The 18,885-nt window shown below is 42.4% G+C and overlaps 1 protein-coding gene and 1 long non-coding RNA gene across 6 annotated transcripts in view; one reads left to right on the top strand and one right to left on the bottom strand.

Moving 5' to 3' along the window:
* The window catches only part of KCNMB4 (potassium calcium-activated channel subfamily M regulatory beta subunit 4), a 73,311-nt gene extending 59,956 nt beyond the window's left edge, over positions 1-13,355 (bottom strand). For 3 of the 4 annotated variants that reach the window (XR_016441796.1, XM_090042532.1, XM_090042531.1), the window contains exon 1: positions 12,733-13,355. Coding sequence is in view for 3 of the 4 variants with exons in the window: in XM_090042532.1 (XP_089898658.1) it covers positions 12,733-13,071 (339 nt within the window). In the remaining variant the exon portion in view is untranslated. The remainder of the gene's footprint in view (positions 1-12,732) is intronic. The other variant, XM_090042530.1, reaches the window with a different exon arrangement.
* LOC149865838 (uncharacterized) overlaps positions 12,949-18,885 on the top strand; it is a 28,364-nt gene continuing 22,427 nt past the window's right edge. For both annotated transcript variants that reach the window (XR_016441798.1, XR_016441797.1), the window contains exons 1-2: positions 12,949-13,083; positions 15,353-15,466. This is a non-coding gene — a long non-coding RNA (uncharacterized LOC149865838). The remainder of the gene's footprint in view (positions 13,084-15,352; positions 15,467-18,885) is intronic.

Here is an 18,885-nt window from a genome sequence, read left to right as displayed (position 1 = left end):
TCTCCCTAACCATGTTGGCAGCCCCTCTTGCATCACAGGCAGCTTGGCTACCCTCACCACAGCACTCCCCTACCCTCCCAGCCACCTGCCTCCAACAGCCTGGCTCCTTTACCTACCATGCATATAGCATAGGCACCCCAAACTCCCTCCCCCTGACTTTCCAGCCCCCAGAGGTGGGCGGGGAAGACTGGAGGAGGGCAGGGGAGCCTGAAGAACCTGGCTTCCATGGCAGGAACAATGGCAGGGAGGTGGGCAGTGGTGACCATACCTGAGCCCCACGCTTATCCTTTGGGGACTGCATGCCGCCCACAGGCTGCCAGCTGGACAGCTCTGATATAACCTAATTCATGAAGGGAGGGAAGAGACAGGTGAGAGATTCTAGAAATAGTTTTCGCTTCCTCTCAGCTACCATTTAGTCTAGTATTAGTAAGGTCTATCTTGCTAACAAGTATCTGTGCAATGCTGATTAACTGTGTCAATTGGCCCAAACCAAGATCTGGGCTTGGCTGTGCTTGGTATCATCCAAATTAATGGAAAGACACTGTCCATGCTCAAAAGTGCTACCCATCTGAACAAATAAGCCAAACAAACAAAGACCAGAAAAGACCCCGAGAAGTAAAGGGACTTACCCAAGGTCACCCAGCAAGTCAGTAGCAGAGCTGGGAATGGACTTAAGACCTGTGGAGTCCTGCCCACAAGATCACACTTCCCATCAGTTTCCAAGCAGAACTGAGTGTTCAGGACCTTGTATTCATTACAACTATGAAGACTAAGTCTGCTGTTTCCACTGAAGACCATGGCAATTCTCTCCTATTTCAGAGGAGGCAGCATTGGGTCTGAGGCTTATGTGAAATTACGTTCCCCCCCACAAACCTCAAAACAAGAGTTTAAAAATATATGCCAAGGAAAAGAAGAAAGTCTCCTGCCTTGTATCCATTTCATTTGTCTATGCTTTTCACCTCTCTATTCTTTGGTTACAGTATACCCTCTCCTTGCAGAAGGTAATATATAGTTATAAATATCAGAGTGATCATAGAATCACAGGACTGGAAAGACCTCAGGAGTAATTTAGTCCAATGCTACTGTGACTCAGAGCTAAGCAGAGGTTTCTTGCACCCACAAAAAACAAGTGCTCACTACCACATAATCAAGGCTGCTCCTTGATACCCGTTTCATTGAAGACTAGCCAGAGGCCCTTTAAACCACCAACTTGATTCACCCCCGGTCAATTCATTATTTTGCTACTACATTCCATTTTATAACACCATTTGAATATTGTAAATGCTGAATGTTGTTGGAAAATTATAAGAAGGCTAAACTCAAAAGAATCATATCGAATCCTACTTCAGGTCAGACACAGCAACCGAGGTGGCAACCCTTTGCCCACCCTTACTATGAAAATAGCTGGAAGGAGTCCAAATGCCACTGCAAGAAGGGAAACTAAGGCTGGTAAAGAGTACTGCCGGACTCACAATATCTGCCAGAAGGTAGAAAAAGCCACCATTAAGTTAAAGTAATGGTGTATGAAAATGCAGAGAAGAAGGGGGAGGGTGGGGGCTCAGTCTACAGCTTTAGCGATTTCGGCTAGTCACTGCGATCCTATGGGTCACCCTGACACTCCTAGCAACTCCCAGCCTCTAATCATGTGCAATGAAGGCAAGCTCCTCTACTGTCTCTCTACAACTGCTGATTTGGACATGGGGGTGGTAGCAGGCTGGGCAAACTAGGTTTGTCTTACTGGCCCTGGGTACCAAAAGGCCAGTAACTTACCTGAGCTCTTCCCCAGCCCACTTCAGACAAGGCTTCCATTTTTCCAACCAGCTTTCTTTCACAACCCCTGAGTGGCAAAGTACAGGGAGAGAAACTCTTAATGGAACCATTGTACCCTTTCCCACCATCCAGACAAAGCTGCATCCCTTGTGCCTTTGAGGTTGCAAGGGTTGTGATCATTGGGGATATCCAGGAAGACAAGGTGAAAGTGATGTGGTTTTAGTAGGGCACAACTACATTAACTTAACTCAATTAGGGAATACCATCAGTAACTTGTACAGTACAGGCCACCGTTCTTTCCTTAACCACTTCCTCAGCAGCACTGGTGGAGAGCTGCTGTTGTCCCCCACACACCTCCAGAGAGGGCTGCCAGCCTGTTGCTAAGCTGCTCCATTTTCCTCTTGACTGAAAGGTAAGAGCTTGGGGAAATAAGTTAGTCTTTGCCAGGCTTTAGGAAGGCTCAACCCTAAGTTCTTTATGGGACATCTAAGTTAACTAGTTAAGAGTGGAACAAGTACCTGTACAGAACACCTGCCAGATGGAGGTGTCAGCAATTAGCTTAGCTGTCCTCTCCAATCCCCAGGCTACTTCCCAATGAATTAGCTCCACATACTCCAAAGCTTCTCTGGGCCTGAGTAGGCTGCAGCACAGCCTGTTTCTTGGCTTCTCTGGCTCACTTCCTGAACACCAAGCTTGGATCAGCATGCCTCCCCCAAAAGCACAACCAGCATTTAGATAATGAAGGGTATGGGAGAAATCAAACTTTGCATTGTGGCTGAATCAGAACTGACAGAGCCAGCCTTTTTTTATTTAAGGCTATACTGTGATCACAGGGAGAATTCCATACAGCAAGGGGAATCACCCACTTGTCTGTTTCAAAGGAATTCTCAAACTCTATAAGTTTACAGGCATATTTATACTTAAGACAGAGAGAGAAAAAAAAATATGACCCTGGAGAAACAAATAGGAGTAAATCACTGGTCTGACACACACAGACAGTTTACTTAAAGAAAAGGGAAACATTGTGCTTATAGGAACAGTTATCAGTTTCTGGTTCTCAGAGAGAAAAGAAAACTAAGATCCACACACAGTTTAATACATCAAGACAAAAACAAGGCATGCAGGATTTTCTTATCTCAGAACATTTTTCTGAAATAAGCACCTCTGGTCTCTGTCTCTTTTCTTAGTCAAGTTAGGAGCCTGGTTAAATTTATTTCCACAAGGGCAATCCTAACACTGCAACCATTGCTAACATAAGTAGACTCACTGAGTAGAATAATTTGGAATGTCCCATATGTTTCCAATTAGACCAATTTGCCACAGAGTTACCTGCAAAATCTCCTATTTGCATTCCCACTATAAGTTTCATGAAATCACAAATACATCAGAAAACTTTTAGATGCAAGATGTTTGAAACTAGCAAGGAGATCTTTGGATGTATTATGCTAAATAGTGGCTTTATTATGCAAGCAGCAATGTCCATTTTTGGTGGAGGTCTTTGACATTATTCCTATCCAAGCTGTAATGGAACTGAAGAGAAAAACGTATGCTGAGCATTCAGGAAAGAAATAATAGGGCAGAGACTATTTTGGAATTTCTATTGGTACACGACTCCATAATCACACATCCTACACTGTATAGTAGTAAGGATAAAGTTATTGTACAATTCAAGTATAGTCTCAATTACACAGCTCAGAAGCATTATCAGCTAATGAAATTCCTCTCTCATTCCAAGCCATTCTTTGGAAAGATGACTCAGGATTCAATTCAGTGGAAATATTTGGTAGCAGATATAAAAGTTTGGTGTGTGTAAAAGCATACTGAAATTCAAATCCGGCACAGGTCTATCGATACGCTCTGATTTGAGACTCTTCTCAACTGCCTTAAGAAAATGATGGCTACTCTGAATTGGCAATTCATCAGACAGAGCATTTTGCAATGGCATAAGGCTTGACTCACGTCCTGGTTTAAATTCATGTTCCCAGGATGCACACGCTCTAGGGTCAATATTCTGAATCCCAAAGTGGGATTATCACTTGTATCACTCAAGCCACCCTTTTGCGATGAAGTCTGACACAGAGGTAAGCCATGGAGGCTCTCTTCCAAGATGATGGCTACACCTTGAGAACAAGCCCGTGAAAGGTGAGCGAATGTAGAATGTAAAGTGCCAGTTTGGTGGAGGAGGAACTGTGATCTTCAAGGCTTCAACCTTAGTTCAGTCATGTTCAAGTCTGCCTTCCTGCACATGGTCCTTATGAAAATCTCAGTTGAGTTTATTCCAGAGGAATGAAGTGGGGTTGTGTAAAAAACAGGCTGTATCTGCCTGACTTGGTATAGAGTCTGGAAAATGTATTGTGAATGGGGCAGGACTGCAGAGACAGACAGAACAGACATTGTTGGTCTTGCAGAAGTGAGGTCTATCTTTGTCTTTGCCACAGAGGTCCTATATGATACTGAATAGGCACTTAAATCGTAATGTTCACAGATAGACATTGATTGTGCATGCCTCATTTTCTGGAAGCACATGTTAGATGCACCTAAAATTGATTTAAATGAGCACAATTCACTCCTAACTGCAACTGACCCCAACAGGAACTGCAAATGCAGCAGCAAATCAGCATGCAGTTAAGACAACTGAACCCAGGACTTGGAGTCAGGAGCCATGTCTGTATGAGCAAAGGACTGTGAAGTTTTTACTGTGTGCTTATTTAGTACTTGCATAACCAAATACTAAATGACTGTGCAGTAAATGGCATTATTGTACATTAGCATCCTTGCACATTTTTTTTCTGATGTTACTGCACAGCACGCTATAGAGCTCATTGCTAATATGCAGTAGTGTCGCATCATGGTTAGTGCCCCCCTGCCCCCATGCTACTATGCAGTAGCTTGTTGCCACTGGACAGCAGCATCTCATGTAGATGCGGCCACGGTAAATCCACTCTTTAACCCTGCTCTAGTGGCGTGGACACTGGGGCAAGCAGCTAAAAGCCCAGAGGTCAAGGGTTTGAGGCCATAGCATAAGTGCTCACAGCGTAGTCATGTTAGATTCCAACAAATCTGCAAATTCTGTTAAATATCTTGTCACAAGGGCATGAAAAAAGAAAGGATTGGTCTCTGCCACTGACTCACATAAACTCATGCAAGTCTATCTCAATTTGTTTAAATATGAAGTGGATCTATACATAAAAGCACAGAACACCACCACAGCTAACATCCCAGAAACTAACTCTGTCAAATCCCCTAATACTTGATGCACTGACGAGCTTCTATTCCCACAGCATCTGAAGTCTGAATTCCTCAAAATATGTATGGATTTATATTCAAACCATCTCTGTGAGATAAAGGTAAGATAAGATAAGCTACTATCTGTGGGAAAGTAAAGCACAGACATAACAAGGCCATGCCTACTTAGTAAATGTATTGTGCCATAATGTAGCCATTTATTGTGCCACCCTTCTTTGGAAGGATGAATTAACATTGATAAATGACAAGACTAATTAAACTCAGAAGTGCCACAAACAGATGACTATTCTGCTGCTGTTTTAGGAGGTTGCCCATGTAAAGCAGAGCAGTGTGCTGGAGGTTGCTACTGCTGCACGCAAAAAAACCTGCCATATTGATATGGCCTAAGTGAATTTCCCATGGTCAGACAGGAAGCCTGTCGCACAGCAACAAACTTTGCTTAGATCTCCCATTGGATAGTAGCCTAACCACTGGAACAGCCTTTTCTAAATAGAAAGGACCGGCAGAAGGGAAAGTTAGGATTTGGGCAGGGTGTGGGATAAGGCAGATTACGACAGAATGGATTTTGTCCTGGAAGTATGAAAAACTGGGAGGCTACATCCAGACCTTTTGCAGAGGTGTGGTGGCAGTTAGTTGGCAATGTTTATTTTAACAGAAAGAGTGCTATGCAAATTATTAGACACTCACTTTCAGCCCAATCACTTAAGGTACCTAAATTATTGGAGACTGTTCTGTTTTTACCTTAATGTCATGGCCTCAGTTCCCTATCTGTAAAATACCTCACAAGTATATTACAAAGATAAATTCATTAATGCTTTTTAGGTTCTGTGATTATGGGGATAAGCATCACAGAGGAGATTAATACTTTTGTATTCAGCAAACAATGAATATATATGAGAAAACAATGAATGTGAAGTATCTAAAGAAATACCAAATAGCTAATTTGATACAATCTATCCCATATGCCAAATGAGGCATAAATTGCATAAGAAAATACAGTGTATGATCATGTATTTAGACTGCCATAATAGTCACACACACAACAAGCCATGGTAACATTCCAGAGACCACTTTAATTCTGAGGTTTCCTAATTTCTGAGCGCTTACCATTTACAACCTGAACGTTCTTTTAATGTAAAAAGGGTTGGGGGTGATGCATGGTATATTGGAGCTCTAATGAGAGCATGCAGCCTAAGAGGGTTTAAGTTGCAGCCCCTGGTCTCCTACCCAGCCATCACTCCCTCCACTCTGGCCATGACAGCAGCTGGAGTCTCCAGGCTCTGCCCCCAACCCTCACCTTCAACTTTCTGCCCCTGCTTCCTGGGGTGGTGCAGTACAATGCTGTATGGCTTGGAGAGCTGAGGGTGAATCCACAGTGCAGCTGTGGGAGTGGTGCCCGGGAGGGGTGGGGGAGGGGGGTGCTGTAGCCGGGGCACAGGTGTTGCTTAGCAGTTGTAGGGAGCCTGTGGCTCTCTCTTGTGTGGCCCATGGGTGTGCAGACCCCAGCCCCTTAGAACCTGAACTGCCCTGATGTACATGTATTAATTAACTATCTGCTTCAGTATAGTCCCACATTAAAATTATAATGGAGCAGCATTCCCTTCCCTCCTACCTTCCTCATGTCAGCTCTAGTTATAGCTAATATTACCTGGCTCAGTCTCAGTTGTGAACATTTGGCAGCATGGATGGGAGAGTGAAGTAGTGGGGGCAGCCCCTGGTCTCTTTTGTTCAGTTCTAAGCATGAACTATTCGGGCAACACTACTACTGACTCCTTTCTGACTGAATTCCCACCTTCTCAAGAATATAGTCAAAGCTTGTATATATTTTTAACAACACATACAAGAATTCATTCACACAGATCTTTTAAAAAACAACTATCAGACAAGTTATTTCTGTACCATCTTTAGCTGCAGTCACAAAAGAAAAACATATTCTAAACAAGTGAGTAAAGAGGCAGATGTCACTATTTCACCAGCTAGTTGACATATTCCATTGTACATTTACTCAACTAAACATAGTTTGGCACCATGTATTCTATGTATTAGCAATACATTCACTGCCCGAGATGATATTAGCAAAACTGATGTTGGAACCCAGCTCCATACTTAATCCATTCTGCTTACTTTATTACATTAATAGTACAAAAGGAACAGGTCAGGATGTTTTTTGCTTTTGCACTTTAAATGGAAGGTCTCTAATGCCCCAAGCTGTTAAACTTTGACATAAAGATTACTACTATCAAAGCAAACTAAAGAAAGGTTACAGCAAGTTATTTTAATTAATTTGTTCTTTAAATAATGCACCCACAAATCAGATGGGCAGAAACAAATGTTTAGATCACTGTAATCCTATACAGTCTTTTACATTCATATCTTGGATTAATTGTGACCCAGCTGTTTAATCTTTTAAGAACCAAAATTTATCTAGGATTGTGCAACTGTGTGATTACTCTTATGTGGTACAACTCTTACTTCTATCACACCCTCTCAGCTGATAAATTTGAAGCAGAATATTTGGTCAAGGCCAAACATATCTGCAATTACTAGTCTAAATCAGACTATTCTACAATAGAAACTAGAATACTTTTATAGCCCAAAACACTGTGGGGAGCGGATAGAAGAGATAAGCTGCCAACCAATTTAGTATTGTTGTGTAGGAAGTTGTAATGAGCTCAAATTACCCACTTTCACACTATTGATTTATCAGAAAGTACAGATAGATACTCTGGTGTATAAATAAGATGAGAATAGAAAAATAGAGTTAATACAGAATGTAAACTTTAAGTTCATTAAAAACAAACTGTTCAGGACTTAGTATGGTCAATTAGAGTCCACAGATGATCAAGGTACTGTCTATTTGCATTGATGTAAGGAGACAAAATACTAAAAGTCATGTATTAGACACGAGAGGTTAACAAAATTCCTTCTGGTCATCCATTCATAAATAAGTATTCAAAAGTCATTAAACTAAACCAGATTTATAGTCTGTTATTATTGCTATCTTTTATCAGCCTAATGTTTGGGAAAGCTTTTTGCAGCGTATCAGACTTTATGACAAAAATATAAAGGAGAACACTCCTGCCTTCAGGCACAGGCATTAAACTTTAAAAAAAAAAATAAAAAAAAAATCTGCAGAGACCTATCAATTGTATGCATTTCACTGCTTTTAAAAGGAAGCTGTTTTGGCAACAAGAACTCAACTTTTTTACCCGAGTGTTTCAAGGAAAATAATTAAAGTGCAATTCCTTTTGAGCTCTTTTTCTACTCAGTTTAATAAATTACTGCTAGAGAATTTACTTACATCAACAAATATACCCTTTCTACTTGGTTTCATTCAGTAACATCTATAATCAACAATCAATATGCTAGGGTAGGGAATCAAGGAGGCTAAAGATGTAGAAAACCGATTATAATATCAATATAAACATGGAACAATGCCATGCCAATACACAGCCATATTTTTTTCAGGTTTCTAACTACAGTCCAAATAGTGCACTGGATGCCTTCCCCATAATTAAAGATCAACCCTGCCATAAATACATCCACCTCAGCACACTCAATCTTCAAAGGCCTTAGAGAAGAAATAATGGGCAAACCCTTGGCTCTGACTGAGTGGGAGAGTGTGGGAAGAGTGAAAGGTGAAGAATGTGAAAACAAGAATCCCTCACACAGAGTATCCTGTAGCCATTATAGGGATAGCTTTGATCTGAGTACTTCTGGAGCTCTCAGCTGCAGCAATATATGAAAACAACATTTGCCCGCTGCATGGATTACTGCTTCATCCTGTCTGGCAGGTACTGAACAGGCAACAGTGAGAAAGCACCTCCAGCAAAGGGTTTGGAAAATGCTGTTATCTCCGAGCACTTAAGGAAAGTCAGTGTTCTGTAACGTGGGACAAGTGAGGGCCTTTCCTGGGTTATCCTTTTGCTCCTAAATTTTGCTGCCCCCCATCATCATTGTTGACAATAAAACTGCAATATTACTAGGAGAGCTTGTGTGCACACTGGGCATCTTTTTGTTCCTTGTCTAGTAAGTGTTGCTGCAGAGCAACTTTTAGAAGTGTCTCAGCAGAAAGCCAGCAGGGCTGTAACCCTGCTTAATGGGTCTGTAAGAAGGTTTGGGGCTAACATTTCTAAATAGTCCGATTCTGCTCCACTAAAATTTGTGGGAACTTCACCACTAACATCAACAGATGCAGAAACAGACCCATGGTAATAAGAAAGTACTTACAAATATTGTTGTTCCCATTTGCTAAATGAGGAGAGGCCAGGAAGATACATTTCCTCCCAAAGAAACACAGCAAATCTACAACAGATCAAAGACCAGAACTCACAGCTCTTGATCCATTAGTTCAAACAAATCAAACATGTTCCTACAACTGGCACTTCTTGAATGGAAGTCCCAATATTTTTTTCTATATTAACTTCCCATTCTTTCAGCAAAAAAACCTCAAACAACTTACATTTTTCAAACATTTTTTCCTCTTTTGTGAAGATATTATACTGAATAACTTTTCTTCCAGCCAATCAAAGTGCTCGGAAGTTGACCAATACATCCAAGAGCAACAAACGTTAAAAGACAAAGGAAGACAGACAGAAAAGCGAAGATAAATTAATGAATTACACCTCAAGTAAAAGTTACCATTCAGACAAACTTCCTTACCCGTTTTAAGCTAAATACAGTATCTTGCCAATTTAGATTGCTGAAAGAATCACCTGCTAAATCAACTATACCTCATTCATTACGCTTCAATTTAAAATTTCGGGATGCTGCACTATTTAGGAGTCAAGCACCACAGAAGAATGAGTATTTAAAAATTATCACTGGATGCTATTAAAACATATGAATACATTTCCACTGTCTTATTTAAGACTCTTCAGTTCTTTAAGGCAAGGGCCTTATGTTACTAACGTTCTGCAAAGTACCTTGCACTTTGGGACATACAAAAAAAATTAAAATAAAATAAAATAAAAATAATTGGCCATGCAGCAAAATAAATGAAGATTAAAATGAATAAAAATAACTGCCTCAGACTTGACCTGAGAATTTAAGTCTGTACGAATATATAAGCAAAACTTGTCAGAAACATTCTGCCACTGTAAGTAATAAATGAAAAAGAAAGACAAACCAAACTGTATTTTAACTAAATTTCCCTGTAGCCGATTAGTTTTCTATTGGACCAGCATCAGCTGTACTGACAGCCTTGGAATCCCTTTGGAAGACGAAAGAATTCAGAAAAAAAGCATTTAGAATTTCTAAAAACCCGTCTACTCCTATCCCAGCTAACCATATTCACTTGATTTGAAAATAAGCAATAAAAACACACATTTTGCTGACTAATAGTACACATCCACTTCAAAAATTAAAACTGCAGCTTTAGAGAATTTTCCTATCAGAGGCCATAACAGGAGAAGAAGCCTGTCTTCTATTTACGTTTTCAGAATTTAACTGTAAGTTTTGCTAAGCAGTTCTCCATTCTTAGGTCTCCAACTAGAACACCCAGAATACTGCCAAGTAATGTGGCTGTGATAATGCTTATGGATCTCTTCAAGCACCTGTGCCTTATTTCTTACTCATTTTACACTAGTGCTGTCAGCAACTGCCTTCCTGGTGAGAAGAGTCAGATAATCACAACAAACAGGTTTTGTAAGCAAAATGTTAGTTTCTCTTAATTCCTAAAAAAACATTTCCAGAATGTTTAAACCTGTTACAGCTCTGAACACACTAAATAGGCTGCTTCTGTAGAGGCAGGTTAGGCTCCAGATAATCTAATTCCTCAGCTATTGTTTAAGAAGCCGAGTTGTGAGTAAATTCTGTCACTGTCATTTGTAAGTCTTTAAGCAAACAGGTTCATTATCAAAAGCATTACAGCTTTGTGCATTACAAACCCCTAGCATAAAAGAAACAATAAAACTAGCTGCTGTGTTCTCATTCTCACAGATGTGATTTTTGTTTTCTTCAGGATTTCTTGTTGATATGTCACAGGATCTGGAGTCTAAAGTCTTTGTTAACAGTTCAGTGACATATACTTTTTCCTTAAATGGAAAAGTGCCTTCCTTCCCCACTTCTTAACAGCCCTGTGTCATTCAGCTGACATACATTATTCTCCTTGACATACTTCGCTTAGCCTCGTATTAACTCTTCCTTCCCAAACTCCACCTGTTCACTACACCTTGAGCCCCAAAAACTTCTCCAGTGACCCCTGCTCCCTATTTTGTCCCCAGTTCAAGCTGGCTATACATCCACAGCCTTCAATACACTTGGTGCTCCCTTCTCCACCTGGAACGAGCAGTCTTATACCCCAGGGGCTGGACCAGTACAGCTCTGGGAAAGCCTGGCTAGAATTCACCTCTCCACCCGCCCAATGCAAGAGGCAATGAAACTAGCCACTTTGTTCTCATGCTCAGATGGGACTGGGAGGGGGGTGGTTTCCTTCAGGATTGCTCGTTTCTCTTGACATATAAAGGTCCTTGGTAGCACTGTGAAGCACCACCCCAAAGAGAAGCTGCTTGGGTTTTGTGAGGCTCCCAATGAATTTAAAAGGGGGCACTGCCAGCCTCACAGTGTGACTGACACCCCAGGAAAGGCTCACCTCACCTCCTCTGTCATTTGGTCTCTCCTTGACACACTTTGCTTTGCCTCTTATTAACTCTTCATTCCCCAGCTCCACTTATTTCCGCCACCTTGAGTTTCATCAACTCTTCCAACGCCGCCTGCTCACTATTTTGTCCCCAGTTCAAGCCAGCTATACATATATGGCCCTTCATTGCACTCGGTGCTCCCTTCAGCTGGAATGAGAAGCCTCACGCCTCAGGGAGCTGGACCGCTGGAAAGCCTGGCAGCTGGTATCTACACCGGCCCAACACCAGAGGCAACAAAACTAACTGTTTCATTCTCATGCTTGGGGATAGGAATTTTTCCCCCAGCTTCCCTTGTTTCTCTTGATGTTTAAAGGTCTTTGTTGGCATTATGAAGCACCAGTCCAAAGAGAAGCTGCTTGGGGTTTGTGAGGCTCCAAGCTGAGTTAAAAGAGGGCACAGCCAGCCCCACCGGGGACAGAGATGCTATGAAATCTTCCCCCCTCAGCAAGAAAAGGCAACCCGCCCCACCCCCCAGTAGGGTTGCCAACTGTTTAAGTCTATGCTGGGAGGTTTCCGGGACGCCAACGTGCCTGCCACAGTGCGAGCATGCCCGTGCGTTTGTGTACATCAGTGAGGGGCGATGGCACGCAGACTTCACATCAAGAAGGCAAACGCACATTACTATCACATTCCAAAAAACTCACCAGACTACTGTAGAAAACAAGTCGGATTCAACGTTTAACGCGCATCTTAACGCGTGCGCTCACATTGGACCCTCAGCAGTCAAATCCCAGAGATTTACATCCAGTACCTTGGGACCCCCAGGGCAATCCTGGAGACTTGGGACCCTCACCCCCAGCAAGGAAACTCGCTACGGACTTTTTCAGGTTCCCCTAATCCAGGGGATGGAGCTGAAGCCTGAGCTCCTGCTCGCCTCCTTTCCTTGTGCAGGAGGAGCGGGCAGGCAGGTCCCTGTCCTCCCTGGCGCCCCAGAAAGCCGGTCCCTGCCCCGGGGGGAGGAGGCGCCCCGGGGTCCGCGTGAGGGAAGCGCCGCAGAGCGAGGGGGATGTCTCGGAGCCGGGCGCTGCCGCCGGCGGGGAAGCGAAGCGAAGGGGACCCCTCGGGCGCCTCTCACCTTGGGGTTGGCGAGCAGCTGGTGCTCGTCGTGGTGCAGCAGGGCGCGGGCGGCCGAGGCGGAGTGGCTGACATAGACCTGGAGGCAGGGGTAGAGCGCGGTGCCGCGGCAGGCGGCGCCGCACGAGAAGGTGCACTCGAAGAGCTCGCCGGGCTGCTGCACCGACAGCACCGTGCAGCGCGCCGCCTGCCCCTGCAGCTCGCGCAGCGCCGGGCTCAGCCAGCAGAAGCCCAGCACGAACAGCGCCACGACGCCCGACACGATGAGGAACAAGCCGAGCCGGATGCTCTTGTCCTCCGCCTCCGTGTACTCGTACGGCGCCCCGCGCGGCTTGGCCATGCCGCCCGCCAGGTAAGCGGCGGCGGCGGCGGCGGCGCCCGGCCCGGGGCTCCGAGCAGGCGCGGGACCGGCCGCCGTGGGGAGGGCGGGACGAGCTGGATCCGCGCTGGGAAGGGCTCGCTGGCCACTCCGGATTAGCGCCGCGCGGGGGAGCACGTGTCTCTCACTGGCGGGGCTTGGGGGGTGCGGGGCCCCTCCTCTCCTCTCGTCTCTGTCCTTGCTGATCCTTGCCTGGGACCTGGGGAGGGAGCAAACATCTGCCTCCCCTCCTCCATGTCAAAGCACCAAGCCCAGCCCCGGCAGCTGCCAGCTCTAATCCTTCGCATCCTTCCTCCCGAACCGCCTAACGCTCTGCCTCCCCTCCCCCAGTTGCACATCTGCTGGGGCCCAGCTTGGTGCTCAGCCCGGGCCCGAGAACAGCCGGGCCCGAGCAGGGGGGGGAGCTTAAGAAAGTGCATGTTTAGGCAAGAAAGGGCAGGAGAGTGGGACTGAGCAGCAAAAGGAAGCCAAGGTTTAAGGCCACACTTGCTGCCTGTGGGGGTAGAGCACCCCAGTAGGGCTGGATCACCCCTTTCCTGAGCCCTAGGCAAACAAACCCACTTTAGAGTGTATATTTCTAGTACTCATTTTTCACTCAATAATTAGAATTATGTAAAATAAGAACATCTGGGCCCTTTCTTCACTTAGGGCCCTGGGCATGTGCCTAGCTGGTGCCTGCACTAATCAGGCCCTGCACACTGGAGTAATGGGTTTGAGCCTATGGTCCTCAATCCCCCCCAGGGGTTTGTGAATGATGTCCATGATCAATCAAAAGTAAGTGAGCACCCAAATTACACTTCCAAGGGGTCTGCACCTCCATTCCAAGTTTCCAAAGGGGTCTGCTGATGAAATAACGGTTAAAAACCACTGCCAGAGTAAGACAGTGGCTGGAGGTGCCACTCTAGGAAAAGCTAAAGCAACTGTGTCTGCTTACCGGCAAAAGATCATGTGTGGCTGTATACTTGTGAGCTTGGTTACCCCAGCTTGTCCAGCACTCCTGACTTTACGGTGCTGGGGGAGTATGGAGTGTCAGCAAGGCTGTAAAAGGGAAAGCCATGGCCAGGCAGCAGAGGCAGAACAAATCTCAACATTTGCACATAATACTCCCTGTGGTCAAACTTAGCAGTTCAGATAAATAAAGCAGGCAGGGGGGAAGACTGATTAGAATTTTTTCTTTTAAAAGAAATGTGGTTACATAAAGGCAGTAATGTAAAGGGCACCAATTTGCTCTCTACTCCTTATCCAGCACCACAGCTGGTGCTTGTTGCTCTGCTTGAAAAACTTCAGGAGAGTCACTTTTCACCCCACATGAAGTTTTAGATGCAAGAGATGATGGGTACAGTGTTATGTGTACAGGAAAACAAGGGTAGATATAGAAAGCTACAGGTAACAAAAAGGCACTTGAATTGAGCAGAAACCAGTGAAGAGGACAGTTACAGTTAGCTGCTGAAAACAGCTCCTTCCCCTTATTATTACCTCTACTGTACCTGGATTTAATTATTCTGGTTGTTACTCTTACTTAAGCTCCAGAAAAGGCAAGCTGATGTGAAACTACATAGTATCACTATATATGCAGAAGTGCATGCTATTTTCCTCAGGTTTGCAACAGGATGTTGGGGATTGTTGAACAAGATAAAGAATAAGGCTAATTATCGCAGCAGGTTGGAGGCGAGTTGAAAGCAGTTGCCTTTCCACCCCAAAGGAAAACATCTCCGAGTCATGAGGGAAGTTCAGTTAGCACAATCCAGTTTTCTTGCCTAATACATTTTCTTGGTGACTTGGACTAGGAGGAGACTTAGTGTAGTTACTGTAATATCTCACCTATAAAACTGAATTCTGGGGTATGGGTTTTTGACCAATCTAGCCTTTCAATTCTTCACTATCAACTCATTGTGAATGAAAGAGCAAAGAAAGTAACACCAAAAGCTGTTTGCATGAAACTGCAAGCTTGGGATATGGTCCCAACAACTGCCTTCCCCCAAGGGAGTATCCAGTCTGTTTACCAAAGAACTTAAAGAAAAGAAAATGTGTTAGAGATCTATTGACTAATTCAGTAACAGCCTGAAACTTGGAAGCAGCACTACCCATACAGAAATGAGAGTAAAAGTTCAGCTCCCTCCTAACTCTTATATACCACCATTAGCAATTAAATTCCGATTCCATATTCTCCATTGTAGACCATTATGGAGAGATAAAACAATTACCATTCAGTTAAGATACTAAAGTGCAGGTTCTTATTCAGTATACTGGACAAGATACAGAAGCAGATAAATATGGACTGGCTGCCACTGATCAGAAGTGATGCATTCTTAGCCGCTGCCTTACTGCTGGGATGCTCCATGTCAAGCCTTTAAAGGTAAGTTGATCCCCAAGTTCTTCAAAATGCTATATGCAGCAATATTTGGATGGGAGGCTATTAAGAATTTATTGTGCGACATGAACGTGAATCTTCTTGAATAATATCCTCAATTGCACTGGCATACGTTCTTTATCCACAGGTTAGCTGGCTAAGAGAAAAAGAATGCTAAGTGCTATAAGGACAGTTATAGACATATTTTAGACTATGTTGGGCACACATTTTTAAGATGCTGAAATAATGTAATACATAATGCTGAAATAATATATTATAACAGTAAATGCTTACTAACCTCTGAGCATTTTGAAAGCTCCCTAGAACTAACCTTCACTAGATTTAATTTGGACCCATCAGAAGTGACTGGTTATGCCCATCACTAATGACCTAATCCTAAATGGGATTTGCAGAGTACAACTCTGCACCTTTAAATGGACATATCAGAGCACCCATACAATCCTAGAGAAAGTGGCCATCTGATTTCCAAGGACATGCTCACCTACACTAACTGCTCCTAATTAAATGAATGATGAAAGTTCAAGTTTGCATAGCACTTGTACAATTGTAAATATGTCAATAGTCCATTGTTCATAAATTAGTATGTTCAACAAACCAAAGTACTCCAGTTACAAAAAAAGTTTCACTTTCAATCCTTTTAAAGTGTCTAATCATATTTCCCCCCCATTAGCATTTGGAAGACAGCTGAAAGAAAGTGCTCAATGAACATATTAATCCAAATATGCATCCTACTAAAGAGAACATAAATAATTAAATTTGTGAACTTTGGATGAATGATTTCCAACCTACACAAGAAATTGTCATGTATGTTAAAGAGGGGAAAAAAAAACCTCACCTGTTTTTAGATGAGTTTCTCCTATTAATCTGACAGATTGCTTCTCATGTAAAGACTTGTCTGTAGAATGCCAAGTGTTCCTTATTTACAATAAATAGCCTTCCACCACCAGCAAGCTACTACTGCACAGCTAACTGGAATAAGCCATCCCAAGCAACCTGGTTTTCTTTGTATTGTCTGCTGTAAGGCATGTTACTGACAAGTGAGTGATGATTCCTGTAATATTTACCAGGACGTGTTTAGGCACCTTGTGTTGTTCTTCTTATAACTGCCAATGCAACATTTTGTATAAACCACACAACGGGGCTCTTAGTGATCTAGATTATGGGTGACACACAAGAGAAACCGACTTTGACATCAGGAAATAAGAGGTCATAGATAGATAGGCATGGAAATTCTGGACAGGAAGAGGCCTCAGTCTTCATCTGAACAAGTGCATAGAAAATGGGAAGTGTGGGAAGGGAAAGAGGAAAAACGCACAAGCAAGTAATAATATGTTAAGGGCTGTGCGGGTCTTAAGGTGAAGGGCAAGTTTATTAAATGTTTTTGTTTTGTTCTAACTTAACATTGTGTATTTATAAAACAGATGAATATGAAATTAATACTCCTTAACAGTGATTTTTTTCTGATGCCGTAAAAGAATATCTTAAATTCTGGATTGGATGAACTCCTGAAATATTTGATTACACTGCATTTAGTAGTGTGGGTGTATGTTTAGTGACCCAAAAGGTTATTGGGAATGCAATGCATTAGCAGTTTGGTTTCCTTCTATAAACAAGAAAAATATTTCATGACATAATAATAAGGAAAAAAGTGAACTGGAACAAAAGCAAGTAACCATTTTCCTCAGAGACACCAGCAAAGGTGCTCTCAGAAAATGCTGTTTTCCATTAAATTCCTGACCACAGCAACGTATAGGCATATGAACGATAAAGCGTACTATTGGCGATTTGCAATTACTCTGAGCAGCACAGGCTATTTCTCAACATGTACAGCAATGGATTTTTCAACATTTGTTTTCTGACATCTCTACACACAAAAATTGGCATGTTTATGTTCAATGTAGGGCAGCATGTTAATACTGGCAGGAATAACCTATACAGTATCAATTAGGTAGACTCGTTTGTATAAACTATCAAACATGTTCATTTTGTACAGATTTTGTTTCATCTAATTTGGAGTACTGTACTTAAAAAAGAAAATGTTCCCTCTCCCCCACTACCAATATTTATTCAAATATATTACATTCAAGAAAAACATCTAATACACATACCTGAAAAGTTAGAATCTAATTCCAATAATAAGTTGTTTTTTCCCCACCTACTCTAGATACCTACAAACAACACATGGACGCTCACCTTGCTGGGGTCATCTGACCCAAGCGCAGGGGGGCTGGACTTGATGATCTTGAGAAGTCCCTTCCAGCCCTTACCATCTAAGACTCTATGAAATCTATTGTAGTAATTCAAAGTGTTACTTTATAATAGGTCATTAATTACATTCATTTCACCTACTCATTTAAATATGAACTCAATGCCGGAAAAGCTTAACTTTGTAAATGTACTGAAGACAAAAGATATTTTGTAGAGGGAAGGAAACAAAAAGCTACTTTTCCCTTTACCTCACTCCTCCCATTCCCCTAATCCTATTCTCTACAGTCAAACTTAATGTATAGTTCTGTAATTTTTTAGAGAGATTTAAAACTCATGTCCAGTTACCATGTAACAGATTTAAGATCTGAAAAGTTTGACTATTTTAAATTAGGGCAATTATAACAGTTATTTGGAATCTAAAGCTCTATCCAACTGATTTATAGTTAGCATCACAACTGTTCATTTTACAAACATTCTTCTGCAAGACTGGCTGCCAATCAAATTTTAATTTACCTTCAGACAATGTAAATATTTCTGGTTGTGGAAGTAGTTTTTAATTAAGCCTTATGGAGAGAATAAAGTCAATTTAAAATGTGTTCAATGTAGTTCAATAAATATCTTAAAAAACACATATTATTTGGAAATTGAATACCTTGCTTAAATAGTCAAGTTGTTACCAACCAGATAGCAGTACTAGGTTCTAGCTTTGTGCTTAAGAGAATTAAGAGAACAAGAGAACCGATGATTAGAAAAAAGAATTGCTTTCAGCAAAATCTTGATCATTACCGAAGAGAAAAATGTTTCTAAGTTAGTTGTTACTCTTCTTGAAATGCAACTTAGGTACAAACTGAGGTAGTTTATAACCACCAGTTTCTAATTTTTTCTTTTTGCTTGAGATTGCTGAGCTAGTGTATTGCAACAACCCCCCCGCCCCCAATCACAGAACTGTACTGGTTGAGAGATACCACACTGGATGCAACACACTCAAAAATGGCAGGACTACAAGTCTCAATGATGGCTATGATTTAGATCATCACCAGTTTGTCTGTCAAATGTTAAAACATGACTGTTCAATAATTTAAGAAGGAATGCCACAATCCCATACAAGTAACTTTACTCATATGAATAGTTGCATGTCTTTGCTGGGATTGCCTAGGTGATCAATATGGCTAGTCAAGCACATAACATTTTTTGTA

This window comes from Crocodylus siamensis, chromosome 4 (genome assembly GCF_052110815.1).
Source record: "Crocodylus siamensis isolate JL-2025a chromosome 4, ASM5211081v1, whole genome shotgun sequence".
Taxonomy (NCBI): Eukaryota; Metazoa; Chordata; order Crocodylia; family Crocodylidae; genus Crocodylus; species Crocodylus siamensis.
Note: the sequence above shows the minus strand (reverse complement) of the source record. Positions and strands in the feature narration are given on the sequence as shown.